The 21,392-nt window shown below is 41.0% G+C and overlaps 2 protein-coding genes and 1 non-coding gene across 7 annotated transcripts in view; 1 reads left to right on the top strand and 2 right to left on the bottom strand.

Annotated features, from left to right (window-relative positions):
• The window catches only part of MATN2 (matrilin 2), a 46,406-nt gene extending 36,953 nt beyond the window's left edge, over positions 1–9,453 (top strand). For all 4 annotated transcript variants that reach the window (XM_028736427.2, XM_028736424.2, XM_077932830.1 and 1 more), the window contains 5 exons: positions 3,237–3,389; positions 6,155–6,217; positions 6,752–6,862; positions 8,056–8,154; positions 9,164–9,453. In XM_028736427.2, coding sequence (XP_028592260.2) covers positions 3,237–3,389; positions 6,155–6,217; positions 6,752–6,862; positions 8,056–8,154; positions 9,164–9,216 — 479 coding nt within the window. In that variant the 3' untranslated portion in view covers positions 9,217–9,453. The remainder of the gene's footprint in view (positions 1–3,236; positions 3,390–6,154; positions 6,218–6,751; positions 6,863–8,055; positions 8,155–9,163) is intronic.
• A 1,449-nt stretch (positions 9,454–10,902) lies between these two features.
• On the bottom strand, positions 10,903–14,213 carry RPL30 (ribosomal protein L30). 2 transcript variants are annotated; one of them, XM_028736434.2, is made up of 5 exons: positions 14,103–14,213; positions 13,903–13,953; positions 12,607–12,752; positions 11,685–11,815; positions 10,903–11,000 (listed from the first exon to the last, which is right to left on the bottom strand). In XM_028736434.2, the coding sequence occupies exons 2-5, from the start codon at positions 13,921–13,923 to the stop codon at positions 10,951–10,953; spliced, it is 348 nt and encodes a 115-aa protein (XP_028592267.1). In that variant the 5' UTR covers positions 13,924–13,953; positions 14,103–14,213; the 3' UTR covers positions 10,903–10,950. The 2 variants fall into 2 exon arrangements, with proteins under 2 accessions (XP_028592267.1, XP_028592269.1); XM_028736436.2 differs by lacking the exon at positions 14,103–14,213 and adding an exon at positions 14,065–14,096.
• Positions 11,175–11,308, bottom strand: LOC114601446 (small nucleolar RNA SNORA72). The gene has a single exon (XR_003707767.2). It is a non-coding gene; the product is annotated as a small nucleolar RNA SNORA72 (small nucleolar RNA).
• Positions 14,214–21,392: the final 7,179 nt, after the last annotated feature.

Below are 21,392 nucleotides of genomic sequence, written 5' to 3'. Positions count from 1 at the left end.
GCCCTAAATGCACCTAAAATGGTTGTTACCTGTATATACAGTTTATTGTGTGCTTGCACCAAAGAGGGGATCCTGCAGAGTGTCTGAGATAGGGGCTGGGGAGAGCTTTGATTCAGTTCACAGTTTAAAGGCCAATCTACCAAATTCACATTTTCCAAAACAATATGAGAACTGAAACACAGGGATCATTCAAAATTTGCACTTATCTGAATTTTGTGATGCAGTGTTTCAACCAAACAAAAGTTTACAAAATTGCATGTGTGCATTAAAGTGTTATTGGTAAAAATAACATTAAAAATATGGGGAAATTGCTTGCAAAAATGCGCACCTGTAAAAAAAATTACTAGGAGAAATGTGACCAGTATGCAGAAGAACTTTCATAACAATTTATAATTAGGAAAAATGAAAGAGAGAGAACTGAAATGGATGAATCCTTCCACCCCAAGTCTTAGGGTTATCTCTGACCACTGGTCCTGCTAACTAGGGATGATGGGAGTTGTAGTCCAACAACATCTAGGGACCCAAGGTTGAGAAAAGCTTCTTTAAGCAATGAAAATGTGGAAGCACCCATGGATATTATTATTTTTGTACGCCAGAGTTCTTGAGACTAGAGCAGGTATCCCCAACCTGCGGCCCTCCAGATTTTTTGGCCTACAACTCCCATAATCCCTAGCTAACAGGACCATTGGTCAGGGATGAAGGGAATTGTGGTCCAAAACATCTGGAGGGCCGAAGGTTGGGTATGCCTGGACTAGAGTTTCCAGATTGAAAGCCAGTGTATATGCATATGCCTTTCAATTTTTCAGTGGCACATAGCACTAAATCACAATTCCTCATTGCCGGCAAACTTGGAGTAATCTGGTTCATTCAAACTATGGTTTGTCCATAGCTTAAACCAGGCATAGTCAAACTCAGCCCTCCAGATGTTTTGGGACTACAACTCCCATCATCCCTGACCACTGGTCCTGTTAGCTAGGGATCATGGGAGTTGTAGTCCCAAAACATCTGGAGGGCTGAGTTTGCCTATGCCTGGCTTAAATTAACCAAAGCTCCTAGTTGTCAGTTGTAAAGGGGAACTTGAGTTAATTTAAAGGCAGTTGAAAAAACTGATCTCCTCTTCGCTGTGTGAGAGAAGGGAAGGGGATGGGGGGAGCACATGAGGCCAAATCTCATCATTGCTTGCTTCTGTAGTACTAAGCTATAGTTTAGCATTACAACATGACAGGAGACAAGCCACAGGTTCTACTCCCCCCCCCTTCCTCAGCCCTGCTATACATCCCATTCCTGGCGTGCCTGGAGTTCTGGTAACTTACAGCAAGTTGGGGAAGAGAGATGAGCTGAGGAGGCTGGGAAGAAGCCACATCTGGACTTGTCTCCTGCTTCATTAGCAGATTTAAAGGTATATGCCTGTTGTTCTGGCTTTCAGCCCGGTAACCTAACCTGAGATTGATGAGCTGCACAAGTTGTGGGACTCGAAACATTTGATACATTGCTAGGAATTGGCCTGTGGTGAGTTATCTTCTGAGGCAGAGGAGACATTTATGATCCAGGCCTAGATTTACTTCCAAAGACATACAGTGAAGTCATTCATCAAAAATGGCACATGCTGCTGCTTTCCCCATTGACAAACATGCCAAGATTCTGCCAGAAATGAGCCCTATGAGTCAGTGCAGCCCCAGAGCAGCCAATAAGAGTTGTGCTCAGCATGAAGTTTGGTCTGGAATGTTTCATTGTTGATATCCCACCTTTTAAAGAACAGAGTCCAGCATGGATAGTTCATTCATGAAAATAAAGCAAGAATTTGGAATGATATTTTTCCTCCTGGCTGATGAAAGGCTGTTTAAGGGGATATTGGTGCAGGAATTCAAAATGGAGAGGACTTACATTGCCCTCCCCCCTGGAACAGAAGCAGTGACAAAATGTAGTAGACATGCAAGTTGTTGCTGGATGTACTCACCGTTCCCAGGGGCTTCCACAGAAATATAAGAACTGACAAGTGCAGCAATCTTTTCTGATATCTGAAGACTTCTTCAGTAACAAGGATATCCTTTAAAGTGAGGTAGCTAATAGATGGTCCTCCAGATGTGGACTCCAGCTCCCACTAGCCCCAGCCAGCATGGCCAGTAGAATTGTAGAGCTGCAAGGGACCCCAATGGTAATCTAGTCCAACCCCCTGCCTTGCAGGAAATTCAGGGATGGGAGTTATAGTCCAGCAAACTCTTAAGAGGGTCACAGGTTAGCCATCGCTGATTTAAAGAATGACCATGGATCTACTTCTGTTCAAGAATATGCTATGCAATCCACAATTAAATTAATTAAATACAAGGAACTACTTGATATCTATTTAAAAAAACAAAACACCAACATTATTGATAAGTCAGATGTGCCTAAGAGGATTTTTCAAACGCAGAGCAATCTGGACAAGTAATAATTGTTCCTTAAAAAAAAAAAAAAGTATGCTATCCGTGGTGTTTCTGGGTTACTCAAGCCCCAGATTGATGCCATAGGAATGGACAAAATTTTAGCCTTCCACAAATGGAAGAGCTTCTCTCTGGTTGGTGTTGACCTGCAACAGTGGAATACCCTCACTGGTGGGGTGCGCCTATGTCCCTCATTATTAATATTCACAGGGAATTTTCAAACATGCCTGTTTACCCAGATGTTTGGTGTCTGACAGATAATGTTCATGGCAACCTTGAAATTATTAGCTGTGAGGTTATAGAATTGTTTTAAGATGTTTAAAATATTTTATTTTTAGTTCAGTTATACTGAAATCCTTTGGTTGAGATTCTGGAATCTGAATGAAGTGATACTGGGCAATGAATAAATAGAGATTTTAAACATGACTAGTCAGATATAGCCAACTGAGCCATCACCTGCAATAAGGAACATGGCAGCCACTACATTTGGGCATCAGTCAAAGACAAATCATGTTTCAACAGAATCTGCTTCAATTTGATGGGACTAACTTGCCCCATTGATTTCAATGGCACTTAAGCTAGTGCATGTATTGTTGCTGCTCGGGTTGTTTTTTTAAATAAAAGACAAGTTTCTGAATGTAAGTCCTGTCCCCATGGACACCCTTCCTAAATATCAGCACTGATCTCCATCCCTGCAGAATTATCTTGCATTGGTGTAAGGGGTCATGTGATAACACCGAAGCATTTTCCTTTCCATTGACCATGCTGTGCCTTAACATAGTATCGTTTGACCATAAACAACTTTTTTTTTTTTAGGAATCACAATGTATGCCATCGGAATAGGGAAAGCAATTGAGGAAGAATTACGAGAAATCGCTTCCGACCCTCCAGACAAGCATCTTTTCTACGCAGAGGATTTCAGTGCCATGGAAGAGATTAGTGAAAAGCTGCAAAACCGAATCTGTGAAGGTAATAATTGTCCCAGATTTAGTTTACTTGTATGAGCAATTAATGCAGACAGAAGTTTGTGGCCTGGCAGAAGCGATCTAACCATTTGTCTTGAACATCTGCAGAAATCAGAGGGATACGTGTAAAACACAATGACCAATGAGCCACTGGGAAGAGTAATATTTCAGCTGTTTATCACTCGGGGAATATTTGACTTTATTCTAATGCCAGGGACATATACAATCATTTCTACTACTTCTGCCAGCTTTTAACAAGTCATGTATGAAATGTACAACTCAAGAAACCCAGGAGAACTGGCAACGCCCTCCCCTTCCTATATACTGCAGAAAGATCACCAGTAGTTCTAAAAAACAACTACACCATGCACAATCCATCCCTTTGGGGATATTTGGTAATTTATAGTTTTCTGTTAAGATGGCCTGTTGGTCAGTATTAGTCACATCTGAGGGAATTATGATGGAATACAGGGGAAGGACACAGGCAGCACTGAGTGCAACAAGGACGAAGTCACAGTAAAAACATATTCTTTGGCATAGTGATTTTTAGAATAAAAATGAGTAGACAAATTCAGAAATGAACGACTCCAGGCTTGAAGTATTTTATTCCAGTTCTTTGAGCCATGGATCTGGCTTTCTATTGCTTATTTTAATTTCTTCCTGGCGGCCGCTATTCTCTCAGGTCAGCTGCTAACATGAATGTAAACCCTGCACTGGCTAGGAGATGCATTCAATTTATCTTCCATATTCTCTCCCACGTTCATTACTTGCATTCATACATGACACAAATGCTCAAAAGAATCTCACTTGCGCTTTTTAGTGCCATGTATGAAAATGTCCCAATAAGAGCTGGAGATAACTAGTGCTGCATCTGTTTTGAAAACCCAAGTGCTTATCATGCTGCCTGGCACACACAATTCTACTTCTTACCAGGATTGTAACCGATTAAACCATTTTTTAAAAACTAAAGCTGTCCCCAATTAATTAGGCAGCAGATTGAGGGTTTTTAAAAATATTTTAATGCAATACTTTTAAAAAACTGTAGACTGCAAGCACAATCTTTAAAAGTGGTGTTGCCCCCTCTCTTCTCTCACCAAGTAAGAATCCTTCTTCTAAGATGACACATTAATGCGTAATCTAAAAACAAAGTACAGTGGTACCTTGGTTCTCAAACTTAATCTGTTCTGGGAGTCCGTTCGACTCCTGAAACCATTCGAAAACCAAGACGCGGCTTCCGATTGGCTGCAGGAGCTTCCTGCACTCAATTGGAAGCCGTGTCAGATGTTCGGCTTCCTAAAAGCGTTCACAAACCAGAGCACTTACTTCCGGGTTTGTGGTGTTCGGGAGCCAATTTGTTCAACAACTAAGCCCTTTGAGAACCAAGGTACTACTGTGTATCCCTCAGTTCAGGAAGTTTGGGTTGGATCCAATGAAAGGAGTCCTTCTGTCAGCTAAAAGAGCACTTCTATTAGAGAAAGCCTCCTTACTTAGGAAGCTCCTTCTGTCAGAGGCAGAGAACTTTTAGGTCCAAACCTCTTTGGGAGGCGGGTGGCACTGTGGTCTAAAGCACTGAGCCCAGGGCTTGCCAATCAGAAGGTTGGCGGTTCGAATCCCCATGACGGGGTGAGCGCCCGTTGCTCGGTCCCTGCTTCTGCCAACCTAGCAGTTCGAAAGCACGTCAAAGTGCAAGTAGATAAATAGGTACCACTCTGGTGGGAAGGTAAGTGGCGTTTCCGTGCGCTGCTCTGATTTCGCCAGAAGCAGCTTAATCATGCTGGCCACATGACCCGGAAGGTGGGAAGGTAAGTGGCGTTTCCGTGCGCTGCTCTGATTTCGCCAGAAGCAGCTTAATCATGCTGGCCACATGACCCGGAAGCTGTCTGTGGACAAACGCCGGCTCCTTCGGCCTGTAAAGCAAGATGAGCGCCACAAGCCCAGCGTCGTCTGGACCTAACAGTCAGGGTCCCTTTACCTTTAATAGAGTATAAGATGCTTCCCTACGCACCTCCATATAATTGACAAATAACCCACTTTGCATCATATCACCTTCAGGTATCCTATATATTTTGTTTGTGTGTGTTTTATCCCTACACTCACAATTGTCTCCACCCCCATCATTCAGCCCGGACACTGAGATCCAGCGCCAAGGGCCTTCTGGCGGTTCCCTCATTGCGAGAAGTGAGGCTACAGGGAACCAGACAGAGGGCCTTCTCGGTAGTGGCGCCCGCCCTGTGGAACGCCCTCCCATTAGATGTCAAAGAGATAAATAATTACCTGATATTCAGAAGACATCTTAAGGCAGCCTTGTTCAGGGAAGTTTTTAATATGTAACGCTGTACTGTTTTTAACACTGATTGGGAGCCGCCCAGAGTGGCTGGGGAAACTCAGCCAGATGGGCGGGGTATAAATAATAAATTATTATTATTATTATTATTATTATTATTATTATTATTATTATTATTTATCTGTGGCAACATCTGGAATAGGAGGAACATTATTCATACTCTCTGAAGTAATACATGTTTCTGCAGGCAAGACCATGACCTCCCAAGCACATATGCATATATATTCAATGATGACTTAGCAAAGAACAAGCAGTAACTACTGAAATGATCCTGTTGAATGATTTTCTGTTGTCCAAAAACAATTCTAGCCATCTAAATCACCCTGAAATATCATTAGTCTTCCCGGTTTATTCTAGATCATTAGTATGTTACAGATTTCTGTAATAAATGCTGTTTTATTTCATGTTGACAATATTTCTTCCAGGTCTGAAAGGCCACCAGGATTTGCCAGCAAACGTCCTTTATTCAGAAGATTCACATTCTCAAGGTTTGAGATTCTAAGTCTGTGTATCTTCCATTTCCAGCTCACCTAGTTCTCCACTAAGCATTTGTCATTCTCAATCATTTCTTGAAAAAGTAATATTAGGCCACTTTCATTGTAATGCTGTTGCCGAGCTAGTTTTTAAATATTTGTATCAAAATAAAATGAGTGCAAATCCATATGCAACACATGCTCTTGGTACAGTTTTCATAACCTTATGTAGAAGTTCAGGCACGCAGGCAAGTATTTTTAAAATTATAACATTTCAACTAAATCCATTCTTTAGTTTTGAAAACATACTATGCATGTTATATATTATCTCTGTAGATCTGGGTTAATCTAAAAGCTTCACATAAAAAGCAAACTGAGGAATTATCTTTTTAGCACAGTGTATTCAGTCTTCTTTCACTAAAATAAACACACAAATACACAAAACTTGTAAAGTAAAAAGCTAGATGGCAATAAGGAACAAGAAAATATGTAAGATACAACGTGGCTTACTATATTGAAACCAGTGCTGTTCTTTATGGCTCCTTACAGAACCTGAAGCAGCTACCCTAGCAATCAAAGACGTTCTTGCCTGTTCCAATTTTGCAGTGCATCACAAGTATCTCTTTGAAGAAAAACAGCTGCGACCAAAAGTAGCTTCAGGTAAATCTACTTCCATTCTGCACTTTAGCATGGATATTTATCCTCCGACACAGGAGGACCCCTCCTCAGTTACAATCCCCACCTACAACTGAAGTAGTCCATTCCAGACACACACGTACCACTTCTGTTTACCCTATTTATTGGCTATTTACTGTAATTCATCACAGCCAAGTCTGAATCTGAATGGAGAGGAGGGCTCTGCTGGGTCAGCTTGGATTTGTGCTGAATTGGGAAAGCATTAAGTATTCAATTTTATCAATGCTGTCAGTGCAAAAATGTTGTTTACTTCAAATAATCCCAATCCTGAGATCCCCCCCCCAAGCAGGCTATGCACGTCTTGTCCTGCATGATTGTCAACCCTCAGAAGGGTTACACGGATTATACAAGTTTCTGTTTTGATCCTGGGTTTTGCATGATGCACTGCTATGAAAGTGACTATAATCTCAATTGTAGAGCACATGCTTTGGCATGGAAACCTCCCTCCGGAGGTTGTGGGCACTTCTTCCTTGGAGGTTTTTAAGCATAGGTTACAGATGCTTTAGCTGAGACACAGATGTTTTAGTTGAGATTCCTGTATTGCGAGGGGTTGGACTAGATGACTACAATTCTGATTCATGTTTAAATCTTGTCATCTCCATTAAAGAGCATTAGATAGCAGATACTTGCAACCATGGAGAACTGTCAATCGTCAGTGTACTTTAATAACACTGAATGCAGAGTAGAAATTATGTAAATAGGTGAATAAATCCATCCTACTATGGGACAGCTTCTCAAGCTTCCTTGCTGAACAAATTGGTGCTTGTATCCCTGTCAGTGATCACCTCTTGGAAGAGATTAAGGGTTCCTTGGATTAAAGTCCTCAAACTCATTGAAGGTGGAAGTATTTTCTCTGCCCCAACTGGAGCAACTCTTATGTCAGATCTAAGATTTATCTGTCATGGATTGCCCCTTTAGTATCAATGCATTACTTTCAGTCATAGAGCAAACATGAATAAATCTAGTAAATGGACAAGCAAAAAGTTTTTCTCAACCAGCTTCACAAGTTTCCTATGTACTTCATTGTTTCTTGTTGGTGACCTTCATTATGTTAAATAGGACAGATGCAAGTGAGTGATGTTTCTAGCATGGATCTGTATTTATTTTGTTAATGTGTTACAGTACGGTTTTCTAAACCTCTCCCATCTGTTTTTCAGGAAATCCTTCAGAAGACAAGAAAGACCCATGTAAATGTGAAAACTTTATGACGTTCCAGAATTTTGCAAATGCTGAAGTTAAAAAACTAACACGACAACATATCCTTTTTTATATACCTATTTCATAAATTCTCAGCTTCTGAGAAAGTAATACAGCAAATCCTCAATTGACACACAGATTTATAGTTAAATCACATTTAGTCTTTAATAGGATGCAAATCCTGCTGGTTGCAATCCCATCTACTCTAAATAGCCAGCATCCACAGTATTTTGGGGAGTGGGGTGGAAGAGAAAGGGCATCCATACCTTTTCCTATTCCACTAGAACCTCTGCTTTTCATTAATGATATAAGGAATTTTCCTCTGAACCCCCTTAGCCTGTTGAACTGTGTCAGGGTGGCTGAGATCAGAGGCACAAGCAGCTTGGCAATTTTAGCTTACCTGGTGGCTTTCTGAAAGAATGTTAGTGGTGATAAATGTGGAACACAGGCTCCCTCTAGCGGCCACACCAAAATTCAGAACTGTGGCCAATATATAATGCAGTTTCAATTCAGAAAAATAAAGAACATAGCAAGATTCACAACATCAAATAGGTAGTTAGGCCTGTGCCTCATAGGCTACTTCAATCCACAAAGGTGCATCACCTATGTAGGGCTTACATGTGCACTTTACAAATGGGTGATGCGGTTATTTCATGTAGTGATAAATTCTTGGATGATCTTTGAGTACAAATGCAGCCCAATCCAGCCAAGAACACGCAGGTAAGAAGTGTGGGAAACAGGCTAACTCATCTCCTCTCACCGATATACCTAGAAGTGTATTTGCAACAGCACAGCAGTACTCTCTATTACAGCAGGAGCAGGCCTATTGCTCTTACCCTTGCCAAAGGCCTACCTAAACCAATATACTGTTATACACTGTGCTGATCCTCATGCCTCTGGGAAGACCAGAATCAGAACAAGTTACTTCTACTGAACAGCCTTATGTGGGATCCTCATTATGTACAAGTTGGTTGAAAATTTCTAACCGTTCATACAGTGCTGCTGTAGTCTATACTTTATAATATTATAAAATAAGAGTGAAGAGGTGTTTCCTTAATTTAAGATTACTAGAAGAAATGTCAAAAAGAATGGAAGCCCTGGAAAATCGATTAAGATACTGATGGTGTTCTCCAAAGTATGTGCTGAGTTGGATATTTATACATATGAAGAGAGCAAATCTAAGCTATGTAAAAGAGCCAGTCTCCTGCTGGAAGAAAGAATTTATGGTTCCAGTACTTCAAGACTGCATTTTTGTATTGACTGCAGAAAAAATGGCAAGATTTAATTTTTTATACAATTGTAATATTTTTATCAATTGAGATAAGCTATGAAATATTAAAATGGTGCTTTTAAAAGAACAGTTTAAATTGTTTAGAGACATACAAGGCCCTATTATATAGTCTTTGCTCTAATTGAGACAGTGGAAACATGTACATGTTACCAAGCAGCTTCCCAAGCTTGTCCTAAAATACCAATATGGGGAAATATGCTTTAACCTTCAAGGGAAAAATAGTCCAAGGCACTGGTGGGAGAACCTTGGCTAGCAAGTTTAAGCACACACATGCACCTCCCCCTGACAAAAAACCCACTCATGTTAACCAGTAAACCCAAGTTTGGGATACCTGTGGTATTGTAACATGCAGTACTACCCCAAAGCTGAATCTCAGCTTTGCTATCCTAAAGAACATGGCACTAGATGCAAGTACACTCTAAAAATATCAGCCAATAGGGCAAAAGAGTGCTTAGTACATTGAGAAAATGGCTTTTGTGCCAGAATGCACATTTGGGTTATTGTTACAACTGCACAATTCAGCATTAATAGTCTAAGAAATACAGGCAGCTCCAACTCTGAATTATGTGAAAAGTGAAGCCTAAGTCCCAACAGTCTTGTTTCCTTCCCAGTATCTAGTTTTTTTAGTGGCTTTATCTCAAGCTACTATCCCAGACGCCTTTCTGCTGCCAAGAAAGAACGTTACTGATTCCAAGACCTTTTGGCTTCTGGAGCTTAAAAAGTCATAAGACATTTTTATCCCAGCATTGTAAGAAACAGAAGTGCCCCTGAAACTAATGTTCTGATCATTTGAGAATTTATATAAATACTTTTGGTTGAGCTGCAACAATAAAATAAAGCTTCTTCTAGAGCCCTTGGAAGCCACCTCTGAATATTTCTGAAAACATTTGATTTTCACTTATGATTATCAGACCAAAGGCTGATAATAATTATTATCTCCATTATTTTTGAATTTTAGAACAGCAACCAGACCACTTGCCTATTTGAATACAGAACCCAGAAGCCCAATTTTAAATTCTATTTAATTTTTGAAACTTCACCTTAGGGTGAAGGGAAGGAAGCAAATAGTAACAATCTTATATCATTTTCAATTGATAGCACCCTTGTTTGCAAATTCATACCTTATTTGCCACAGGTTTGCGTGGCAAAGCCAGTAATGTTACCAGATGAAATGGGCAGGGTATTATGGTAGACAACCCAAATTCACAAAACTCCCATTAATATAAATTCTGTTAAGCAATTGCCTCCCTTTCTCACTAAGTGAGTATTGACATTTTTGTTGCCTGAACTAGTTTTGAGCCAAGTATGATAAAACATTCTGCTTTCACAGCTGCAAGGCACTACATTTTAGAGGGTGGAGAATAAGGTAGTACAACTTCTACTAAAGATGCAGTCAAAAGCACATCAGCGCTCCAGAGTTTGTGGTAACATACCCTAGACCTGGCTTCCCCAATCTTGTGGTCTTCATGTTTTGCAACTATGAATATATGCAACTCAAGAAAGCTCCTGCCAATGGTAGATTTGTAACCAGTTTTATTACACAAAATGTAAAGTTCAGCAATATCTACTTCTCACTGGTTTGCTCTGGCATGCTTCTGATGATGTCAGAATCACCTGTTGAGAGGGAGAAAAGACATATTTTAACAAACACTATAGCAAATGGTGCTGCACAATTAATTCTTTGTATCAAGATGCCAACAACCCATTCTTCCTTTTAGATGTGCATTTATATGAACATTTTCCAGCATAAATTCAAAACTTTTAATTATATGGGGAAGTACACTCTAAAGATGTTACTTGCAGTTAAAAACCAGAGCTAGGGAGGCAAATCTAGCTCTGGGGACACACTACATAGTTATAATATAGCGAATGTCTAGCCTGCCCTGATCACTGAAATATCAGGACAGCGAGAATATTCGCAGTGCTTTAAAAGTTCAAAATGCAATACCTTAAGGAGTAGTTTGAGAGTAATGGCTTTTATACAGTAAGATATTACTTAAACTAACTAGATATTTTGAAGATGTTGGAGTGGGTTGGATTTATATTCTCAGGGACCTGTAGATCACTTTCCTATGTATCTCCAGAATTAACTGATTCAGACTACAATATAATGTAAGCTCGGTGAAGTTCACTATGATTTAGCTCTAAAGCGACTGTGGACTCTTAATATATGAAGAGCTGGGGGTTTAGAATCAGGACGGTTTCCAGAGAATGTAATGAATGGACTTCGTAGAAGTAAATCACCATAAGACTCTTCAGCATATCCAAGGGTATTGTGGTACCAAATAAACAACATACCTGGGTCAATAATGGCAAGTGTACACACTCTGTAGTACTTTCCACAAGCTGTACCCAATTCAATATTGTTACCGCTGTAGTGGTGCACACCAGTTTTGGCCAACATAGCATAGTATTCAGTTTCTGATTTCCTGAGAATTAAACACACATGGAAGCAAAACCAATGTTTAAATTTATGGATTTTAATCTACAATACAGGCTGAAAATTTCACATGAACACTAAACATTATTCCTCATGAAAGGCTTCATCATTTATCCCTGAAACCTTCTACTATCTAGATAGGGAGTCTAGCAGCTATAAAGATATCTTTGTTTTATAAGGGATATGGAACATTACTATGCCATAGCAAAAATAGTCATGTTTAAGTGCTAAATCAGTATTTCCAATACATTTTGGGTCATGGCGTCAAGGTTTATTTATCTCCCATTTACCAAGAGCAAAAATATGCTGGTGAAAATGTGGTCAAGTCTACATACGTACCTTCATCATTACTTGGAGCAACTTATTTTATAAAATTATTTTAGTGAGAGATTACACCTAAGATTAACAGCACAATACTATGCATGCTTGTTGAAAAGTAATTCTAACTTAGTTCAATGGGGCTTGCCCCCAGGCAAGTGTGCACAAGAGTCCCACTTAAAACAATTTTTGGTTGTTATTATTATTAAACCCTGGCCATCTAAACAACATGCTCAATTTGTTTACAAAATCTCAAATTTTCAGTACTATAGATCACTGTTACCCAACCAGGGTCCATCACTATTTCCCAACCAGGGATCAGGATATTCCAAGGAGGCCACAGGTGAAAGTCACATAAATGGAGGGCCACAGCACGAGACTAGGGGGCTACAGAGGGAAGTGAGAAGTGAACAAAATAGAAGTCAGAAAAAGGTTGAGAAACTGCTGTAGATACAAACTTACCTTAGAGCTGGGCAGTTGTTGGCTAGGATGACCAACTTGGCTTTGCCCTGTCGGATCATCTTCAGAGTCTGCTTGTATCCCAGTACATATTTACCACTTTTCATAACCAGCTGAAGTCTAGAGTTTATGGATTCGAGGGACTTTTTCTGAAAGAAAATGTTGAGGTATGGCCACTTCAAAATGATTCCAGCATTTATGAACAATTAAGTTCTATATTCCACATGTCTGGGCTTACTGCACTCATCTAAGAATATGTATCACACAAAACACATCAAATAATGCATAATGATGATGAACTTAAATGTTAAAACTTATTAGATTTTTTTTGTTTAATTTCTCCTCTTAAAAAAAATCAAGACAGGAGTTATTTGTACACAGCTACGTGTTTTAGCTCTTAAACCAGGGTCTTAGGAAGAAAAGGGAAAAACATCCCCAATTAAAAATAGTATTTTATAGTTACTGCTTGTTTCTTATAATATACAACTTACATAGCCATGCTGATAGGATATATCTCTTAAACTGTAAGAGTTACTGACACTTCTGAACACATTCCTGCCCTTACACTATTGTCTCTGCTTTCTAAAACGAAAACTCCTGAATTCTATCTCTTTTATACCCAAGTCTTTAAAAATTACTTTAAGAACCTGGTAATCTCAGTGGGCCTGGGTTCTTACAAAGTACGGGAAATCTGCAGCCTTATGCTGACAGAAAATGCATGCCTCACCCAAAATTTATACACCTGTCATTCTCGAAAACAATCCAACTTCACTGCCATTTGATTAAGCAGAAAAGCTGAGGCCACATGCAACACCACTCTCCTGCAACCTTATATTCAACTCATCACACGGAGAGATAAATTCATATAAAGCCACCATTGTGCAAATAGGCCACAGGCAGCTCCTTATGTATAGAAGAAAAACACAGTACTCCTTGCACACACGTCTACTAGCAAAAGCCTAGGAAACTAACACTGAAGTACTGGATTGGCAAAGGCCTATGAGCTACAAGGAACCAAGAACATACAATTTATGAAATGCATACCGCTCCACCAAATAAGCAAAATAAATCACATTACGCTGTGCTTTCAAACAAGACAATATTTTAAAAAACGCGATCTATAAATTAAAATCCGACAAAGATTAAATAAAAATTAATGACTCTACAACCAGGTTTGGCCCCAAGTTTCACAGGCTCCTCGCCCCGAAGATCACCCTCCTCTCCTCCCGTTTCTGCCTTTCCCCACATGAGGCCCCTTCCGCCCTCCTGCTGCCCCCCATGCCCGGCTCTTCCTCTCACCGTCTTCTTGGCGGCCACCATCCTGTCGGCTCACGTCGGCTCCGCCGTTACCTGCGCCAAAGAAAACGGGGAGGGGGGGGAGAAGAGAATTAACGTCCCACCGTATCCAGTCCCAGCTGCTGCGCCCCCCGCCCCGCGTAAACTCGGCTTTCCCTTCCTCACCCGGCTCCCCTCACCCAACCCCGCGGAGACCCGCTTACCAGAGAGGCACCTCCAAGATGGCCGGGCCGCGAGGAAAGGAAGGAGCTCCCGCAATGCAACGCGCAAAACCACGCGGCGCCCGGCCGCCGCGAACGGCTAAGCTCGCGAGAGGGGGAAATTTCCGCCCACTCCCCGTGGCCAATTTCCCAAACGGGAAGTGCCTTGCGTGGAGCATGCGCACAAGCCTTAAGATGGTACCATAGAGATAGAAAAAAGTCTATAACAGGCTTTCTCGCCCGGCCGCCGAGAACCGCTCGAGAGAGGGGGAAATTTCCGCCCACTCGCCGTGGCCAAACGGGAAGTGCGTTGCATGGACCATGCGCACAAGCCTCGAGATGGTACCATAGAGATAGAAAAAAGCTTATGACAGGCGTTCTTAACCTTGGTGCCTCAAACGGTGTTGGGACTACGCTCCCCATCATACTTGATCCCCTGTTGTAGGACCCAAGGTTTGTCTGGAGAAGGCTGACAGAGAAGAACTGTAACGGCCATTCTGAAAGGAGTTTGAGGCGGCTCCCTCCATCCAGGCTCTGGAAGACGAAAGGCGGCGTCTTTACGTTTTTCTATCTCTATGCCGCACTTGGCCTGAGCAGCCCCCTCTCTTTGCTTCTCTCCGCAGAGAGCAAGCTCTGTAAATGAGAGCGACTCGAGCCATCCTCGGGGCATGGCCTGTTAACTTAGGCTGCACTTGTGCTTGAAAGGATATGCTCAAATAAAAAGGCATATAATTCAGGTGTTGGGGGGGGGGAGTCCTCCGTCTTAATATGATCTATGGTCAAAATGTATTGTGAAGAAAGACATGGCTGCTTAAATTAAAAAAAAATGTAAAGCATATTACTCTGGAGTAAACAAACGACTTAATTCAAAGCAAAGCAGCACTAGCACTTAATCTTGAAATTCTATTTTCAGTGTAGATGGGGCAACAACTACACCAGGCCACTGAATTTTGCTGCTTTGTACTTACCTAGAATGATTTCAGCTATGGTGAGAACATGTACAGTGGAACCTTGGTTCTCGAACGGCTTAGTTGACGAACAAATCGGAACCTGAATGCCACAAACCCGGAAGTAAGTGTTCCGGTTTGTGAACTTTTTTCGGAAGCTGAATGCTTCCATTCTGAGTGCTTCCGCTGAGGACCTGTGCAACACGCTGGTGATATTTGGAGCTTATATTTGGCAATTCTCTTTTTGCGATTTATTTGGCGATTTTGTTTCAGCGACTTACTTGGCGATTTTGTTTCTGCAACTTATTTGGCGATTTTGTTTCTGCGAGTATTTTGGTTAATATTTTTTTTGTGACTCTGTGGAACCCAGTTCAGCTACTGTTATTTTCAGGAGCACTCTTGCAATTTGATTGTGTGACTGTGCGAAAATGGATAAAAGTTGCAAAGGCAAGAGAACCATTAACAGAGCAACAATAGAGGTGAAGAAGAAAATTATTTCCAAGCATGAAAGCGGTGTCCGTGTAAGTGACCTGGCAACGCAGTTTGGTATGGCCAAATCTACAATTTGTACCATCTTAAAAAATAAGGAAGCCATTAAAGGTGCCAATGTTGCAAAAGGTGTTAAAACACTCACAAGGCAACGGACACAGACAATTGAAGAAGTGGAAAAACTGCTTTTAACATGGATAAAAGAAAAACAGTTGGCCGGTGACAGCATTTCTGAGAGCATGATTTGTGAAAAAGCTTTACATTTGCATGCTGAACTCATCAGAAACACCCCTGGAGCAAGTGCTGAGGGTGAGGTTTTCAAGGCAAGTAGAGGTTGGTTTGATAATTTTAAGAGGAGAAGTGGCATACACAGTGTGGTGAGACATGGCGAAGCTGCCAGTGCCAACAAATTGGATGCTGACCGATTTGTTTTGGATTTTAAAGATTATGTTGAGTCACAGGGTTTCATTCCCCAACAAGTTTTCAACTGTGATGAGACAGGCCTATTTCGGAAGAAAATGCCAAAGAGGACCTACATAACAAAGGAGGAGAAATCATTGCAAGTGAATAGTGGTGATGTGGAGGAGTTAGTGGAGGACCACAAGACTGAGCTCGCCACAGAAGAAGAACAAAACATTCTGACGGAGCAGCAACAGGCGGCAACTGAGGAACTACCTTCAGAGGAGGAGAGCAGAGAAATTGTATCTACTGCACTGATCAGAGAAATGTGTGCAAAATGGGCTGAAGTGCAAAGTTTTGTTGAAAAATATCACCCTGATAAAGCTGCTGTAAGTCATGCCGCCAACACTTTCAATGATAATGCTATGTCTCACTTTAGGCAAATTTTAAAACATCAGCAAAAGCAAATCTCAACTGAAAAAAAAATAGTGAGGAAAATTATCAGTGGGTCTGAACCAGGTGTCAGTGGTGTAAGAAAAGCAAGGGAAGGAATGGCAGGAGAGGAGTCACCGATTGCAATTCCAGAAGAGGACCCTGACCCTCCATCCAAACAATGACTATCATCCATGAAGGTAAGAAAAAAAAATACATTTTTATCTACAATACTGTTTTATTTTACAGTACAGCACATTGTTTATTGCTTTCATTTTATGGATCAATGGTCTCGTTAGATAATAAAATTCACGTTAAATTTCTGTTTTAGGGGTTGTTTTTAAAAGTCTGGAACAGATTAATCCTTTTTGCATTATTTTCTATGGGAAAGTGCGCCTTGGTTTTCAAATGTTTTGGAAGTCGAACGGATTAAGTTCGAGAACCAAGGTACCTTTGTATATTCAAATCAATGGCCCTGTCATGGGCTCCCACATGACTCCACAGTATGCCAACATTTTCATGACTGGTTAGAACAACACTTAGCTGCTGTCTCCAAAAAGTCTCACTTCTACCCAAGATACATGGATTCCATCTTGATCACCTGAACAGGAGGCACTTAATGCAGTTTCTATAAGGCTTCAACAAATTCCACTGTGCCAACAACCTAAGACTAAGCCAGTCTTTGCAAGCAGTTCAGTTTCTGGACACTGCAAAATAGCGCAACTTTCTGCATTTCCTTTCCTTCTGACCTCACTGTTTACAATTCCCTACTCCCTTCACTATGTGTATATATAGCTGCCACTCAGAAAAACACTTCATACGTTTGATGGCGTGGACTGTAGCCCATAAAATCTTAATGCATTTGTTAGTCTTTAAGGTGCCACAAGACTCACTCTTGTTTTCTTTATAATCTATTGCTATCAAAGATGGCAAACCTGGGGATAATTTGTGCTTAAATTTATGCCACACAGAATGCATATTTCTCTCACATGGATTTGATTTGGCTTCTTTTAGACTTACTAGTCCAGCTGTGTTTTATCAGTGTGGACATCCTAATCTTTGCATTACTCTAAAAGCTGCCAGAGCTGTTTTGACATGCCCTATAAACAGGCAGATATTAAACTTATTGCTTTTGTACATTTGCACCCTCAGACAAATGAGAAAGCTTTATTAGAATTCCATTCTGGCACCCACACGAATTACTTTTCTTTCTATGGGTATTAAAAGTGGCAGACTGAGCTTTATGATAATGATCATATTTAAAGCAAGTGTAAACATGTTCATTCAATTTTCCCTGGTTCATGCACTGTCCTATTCATTTATTGTCAGGAAAACAACTATGCCTCATTGTTCCAAAGTGAGCAAATCTGGAATTTGGGATACTAACAAGGTTGGCATTTGCTGAATCAGCATCAACATTTCTTGTCACTCAGCCATCCAATCAAAAAACAGTTCCAGAACAAAAATGGATAAAGGAATGAAGTCCGCTGGAGGGCAGAGAAAATCCTGATGCTTATTGTCAATTTGAGCATATCCAAAAACATTCAATGCCCAGTTTAAACATGAGTAATACTGTTAGAAGAGTCACTCGAATAACACAAATGGAGTCCAGAGAGAAAAGAAATTGGTAATACTTTACTAGGGGAAACTGAACTATACAGAAATATACAGAGAAGTTTCTTAATTCAGATCTAGTACATAGGGAGGCATACAATTACACAAAGGAGGAAACACCTTTGGACGTAACCAGCCAATCAGAGCTTGAGTTACCACAGCAAGGATTGTGCCAATCTCACTGGTTGCTAGGCAACACCACCACCCGCTCTAGGTTGGCTAACTAAACAATTAACCCTTCGGTTGCTAACTGAATGATCCCTGCTGTTGCACTTCTAAGAAATGCAGTCTTGTAAAAAGCCATGAAATTCTGGGCATTGTAGTTTGTTAAGGTTGCTGGTGATGTTAGTTGTGTGAGAGGTTAACTACAGTACCCAGTTTTTTTGAGAGAAAGAATGTGTTTCCAAAGTGCTTTAAAGTTATAGTGCATGCACAGCTTAGATTATTATGAACATATCCTCTTATTCCATCATACAATTCAAGGCCAATTGTAGGAGATTCCTTTATAATAGGGGTGGGGAACCCATGGTCCTTCAACTCCCATCAGTCTAAGCCATCATGGCCAATGTTTAGGAATGATAAGAGCTTGTTCACAGAGCAGACCAGGGGAGGTGTGCAGAGGTCAGCAAGTTCTCCATTCCTGCCTTGTAGGTGGTGTTTTGCCCCAGGCCTGAGATTCCCCACCCAGCTTTTAGATTATACACCTGCCCTGGTCTGCTCTGTGAACAAGCTGCAATCAGTACAGGAATCAGATGTGTTTCACATGTGCTTGACATTTTTTAAAAAAACCATACTAGAAGTCTCTTTATTGCAAATATTGTAAATAATTAGAACAACTAGATACACAGCCTCTCATTTGCAGAAGTTAATGGGTGTCTACGGCACAGATTCATGAAGTCTGACAACAGAAATGTGATCATGATTAGGGCTGTGGTTTCAATACGATTACTCTGACATAATGCGTTTTGATAACATTTGATGGTGGTTGGATTTTAAGACATTTGAGGGCTTGCACTGTTTTCGCTAATGTAAGTAAGGTTTTAAATTTCTACAGTAAACGTGAAAGAGTTGTGCACTTTGTGTTCACTTATGTTTGCATTGCATGTCAAAGGTTTCTGGCAGAACATAAACGGCTGTTGTGTCTTACAGCTTTACACAAACCGGTGCCATGTCTAGCCCTGAACTGGCACTAAGTACTTGAAGGGGTGAAACCAACACCCCAAAGGTGGAGGACTTTGAGGTCTATGCTGGATCGCCTGGAATGAATGCTGAGGATCCCCTTGACAGGCTGTCTGGTGAGAAACTGTCTGAAGAACCCTTTGAGCTGTCAGAGGAAGAGACTGAGCCAGCCCTCAGTCCTGAATAACTCTGGCACCAATTGGCCTGGGCACAGACTGAAGAGCAATGACCTAGCATGGGTCTACAGACCAAGACGTTGTACATGGTAAGCAATTGTTGGAACTCCTTTACTACCAGCAGCTGGGGTTAGGGTGTTATGTATGAGTCTCACACATTAGCCTTCTAGTTGTAGGAAACAACACAGATATCTCTTCTTGTTTGTGGGATCCTTAGTCCTGCTTCCAGTTCCCTCACCTTGCTGAATTCACTGTGATGTTGAACTTGGGTGTAGTTTTGATCACATTTTGGACCTAGCCTGATTCTCTGTGCTAGACTTTGGCTCAAGACCATAGCCCCCCCGAGGGCATGCCCTGCAGCGTGACAGTTGTTTCATTTAACCAGTGTCCTTAGTAATTCATATCTATCCACTGGTATGTTGCAAATGCCACCACTATTGCATCATTTGGTGTTAAACAGTGACCAGCATCACATGCTCTTTGACCTGATAGAACAATTCCTTGAGATAGTCACAGAAGGAAACGTTTGCAGTGCAATCCTGTACAATTCAACTCAGAAATATGCCTCACTGCGTTCAGTGGGGCTTACAGGTAAGGGTCTATAGGAGAGCAACCTCATTTAACTAAACTTTAATTCGTAAAGCAACTCCCCTCCCCAAAAAGCCCCCTAGGTTTCAAAACTTATTTGTTCACTGTCAGTTCTTTTTCGCATTGTTTTGCGTGGCAACTTCTTATTTAATTCTACAGAAGTGCAATCAAGGTTATGGGTTGAAGGCATGTAGGGCCATCATCTCGCTGAAACTAAACTGGTAGTGGTCCAGCCAGCACCTACATGAGAGACTTCATGCAGCTTAAGACTCTGACTCAAAGAACATCATCCCCAGAAAATAAATTTATCTATTGTGAAGGTATTTTACCAAACAAATAAGACAATTGATAACATTCTCCCCTCAAAGACTTTCCTTTTACACTGAAAACACCCGTTTGATTTATTTGTTGAGCCACAGTTTATGTTGTTTGTCATATGAAATCATCTACCATAGTTTCATAATTACAGTCGCTATGAAGAGGCTGCCAAGAAATGCTTTCTTGGTTGAAGGGGCTCATGAGAGCAGCATACCTTGTGGACTGGCATGGAAAATATGCCAATCTCAAGGAAGCCACCAGGAATGCACAGGAAGCAGCAGCAACCTCACAGCAACCAAGTATGAGTACTGGTTATATAATGCATAAAAAGGCCATAATTACTTGTTTTTAAAGTCTGTTATTTTATTGGTATTCTCCTATGAATGTTTTACATAACTTTATGTAAACTGCTTAGAGTTGTTTTGGTTAGGTGGCATACAATCTTGTTAAATAAATACATGAATTTAAGCAAGGCCTATTAGGATGTGTATACTGAAGCCATTTAAAACAATGGAAACATGCAATGTATTTTGTTGTGTAGCTGTTCTTATTTGTTCCTTTGTCAATTTTTAGTGTATTTCGTGTTTCTCATATTAGTCACATTGGATTGTACAAGGAAAAGTAGGATATTAATATTTGAAATACTGTACATACATGCAGTGACTATGACCACCAGGTCGAATCCTGGCTAAGAAACAGGTCTTTCCCCACTGCCTGGTGTTTAGGTGGGGACAGAATTTGGATGACATATAGCTATTTCTCTGCCAGTACTGTTGCGGAGGCCCTACCTTCATTCACACAGAAAGCGTCCAAAAGGGACAAGGCACCAGCAAATTTGAATCTGCTGGATCTGAAGCCCCACAGATCTCCTGAGGAGCCTGATCTGGTGTAGCACAATTAGACAAAACCACTGACCCGTTCCCATCTTGGGATGTCCCAATGGGTCTGCCACCCCCTTCTCCTTGACCCCACTTAGGATTCTCACTGGGTGACTTTGGGGTAGTCAATTATCTCTTCCTCACAGGGTTAAAATGTAAGGGTTGTGGTACGGATGAAATTGGGTAGGTGGGGATTGAGACTGAAGGGACCACCTACCATTAAGAGTTGCCAACCTCTTTGGGCCAGATGGCACATTTGGAATTTTTAGAAAA

The sequence above is a fragment of the Podarcis muralis genome, chromosome 8, assembly GCF_964188315.1.
Source record: "Podarcis muralis chromosome 8, rPodMur119.hap1.1, whole genome shotgun sequence".
NCBI classification, from domain to species: domain Eukaryota; kingdom Metazoa; phylum Chordata; class Lepidosauria; order Squamata; family Lacertidae; genus Podarcis; species Podarcis muralis.
This window is presented reverse-complemented; position numbering and strand designations above follow the sequence as displayed.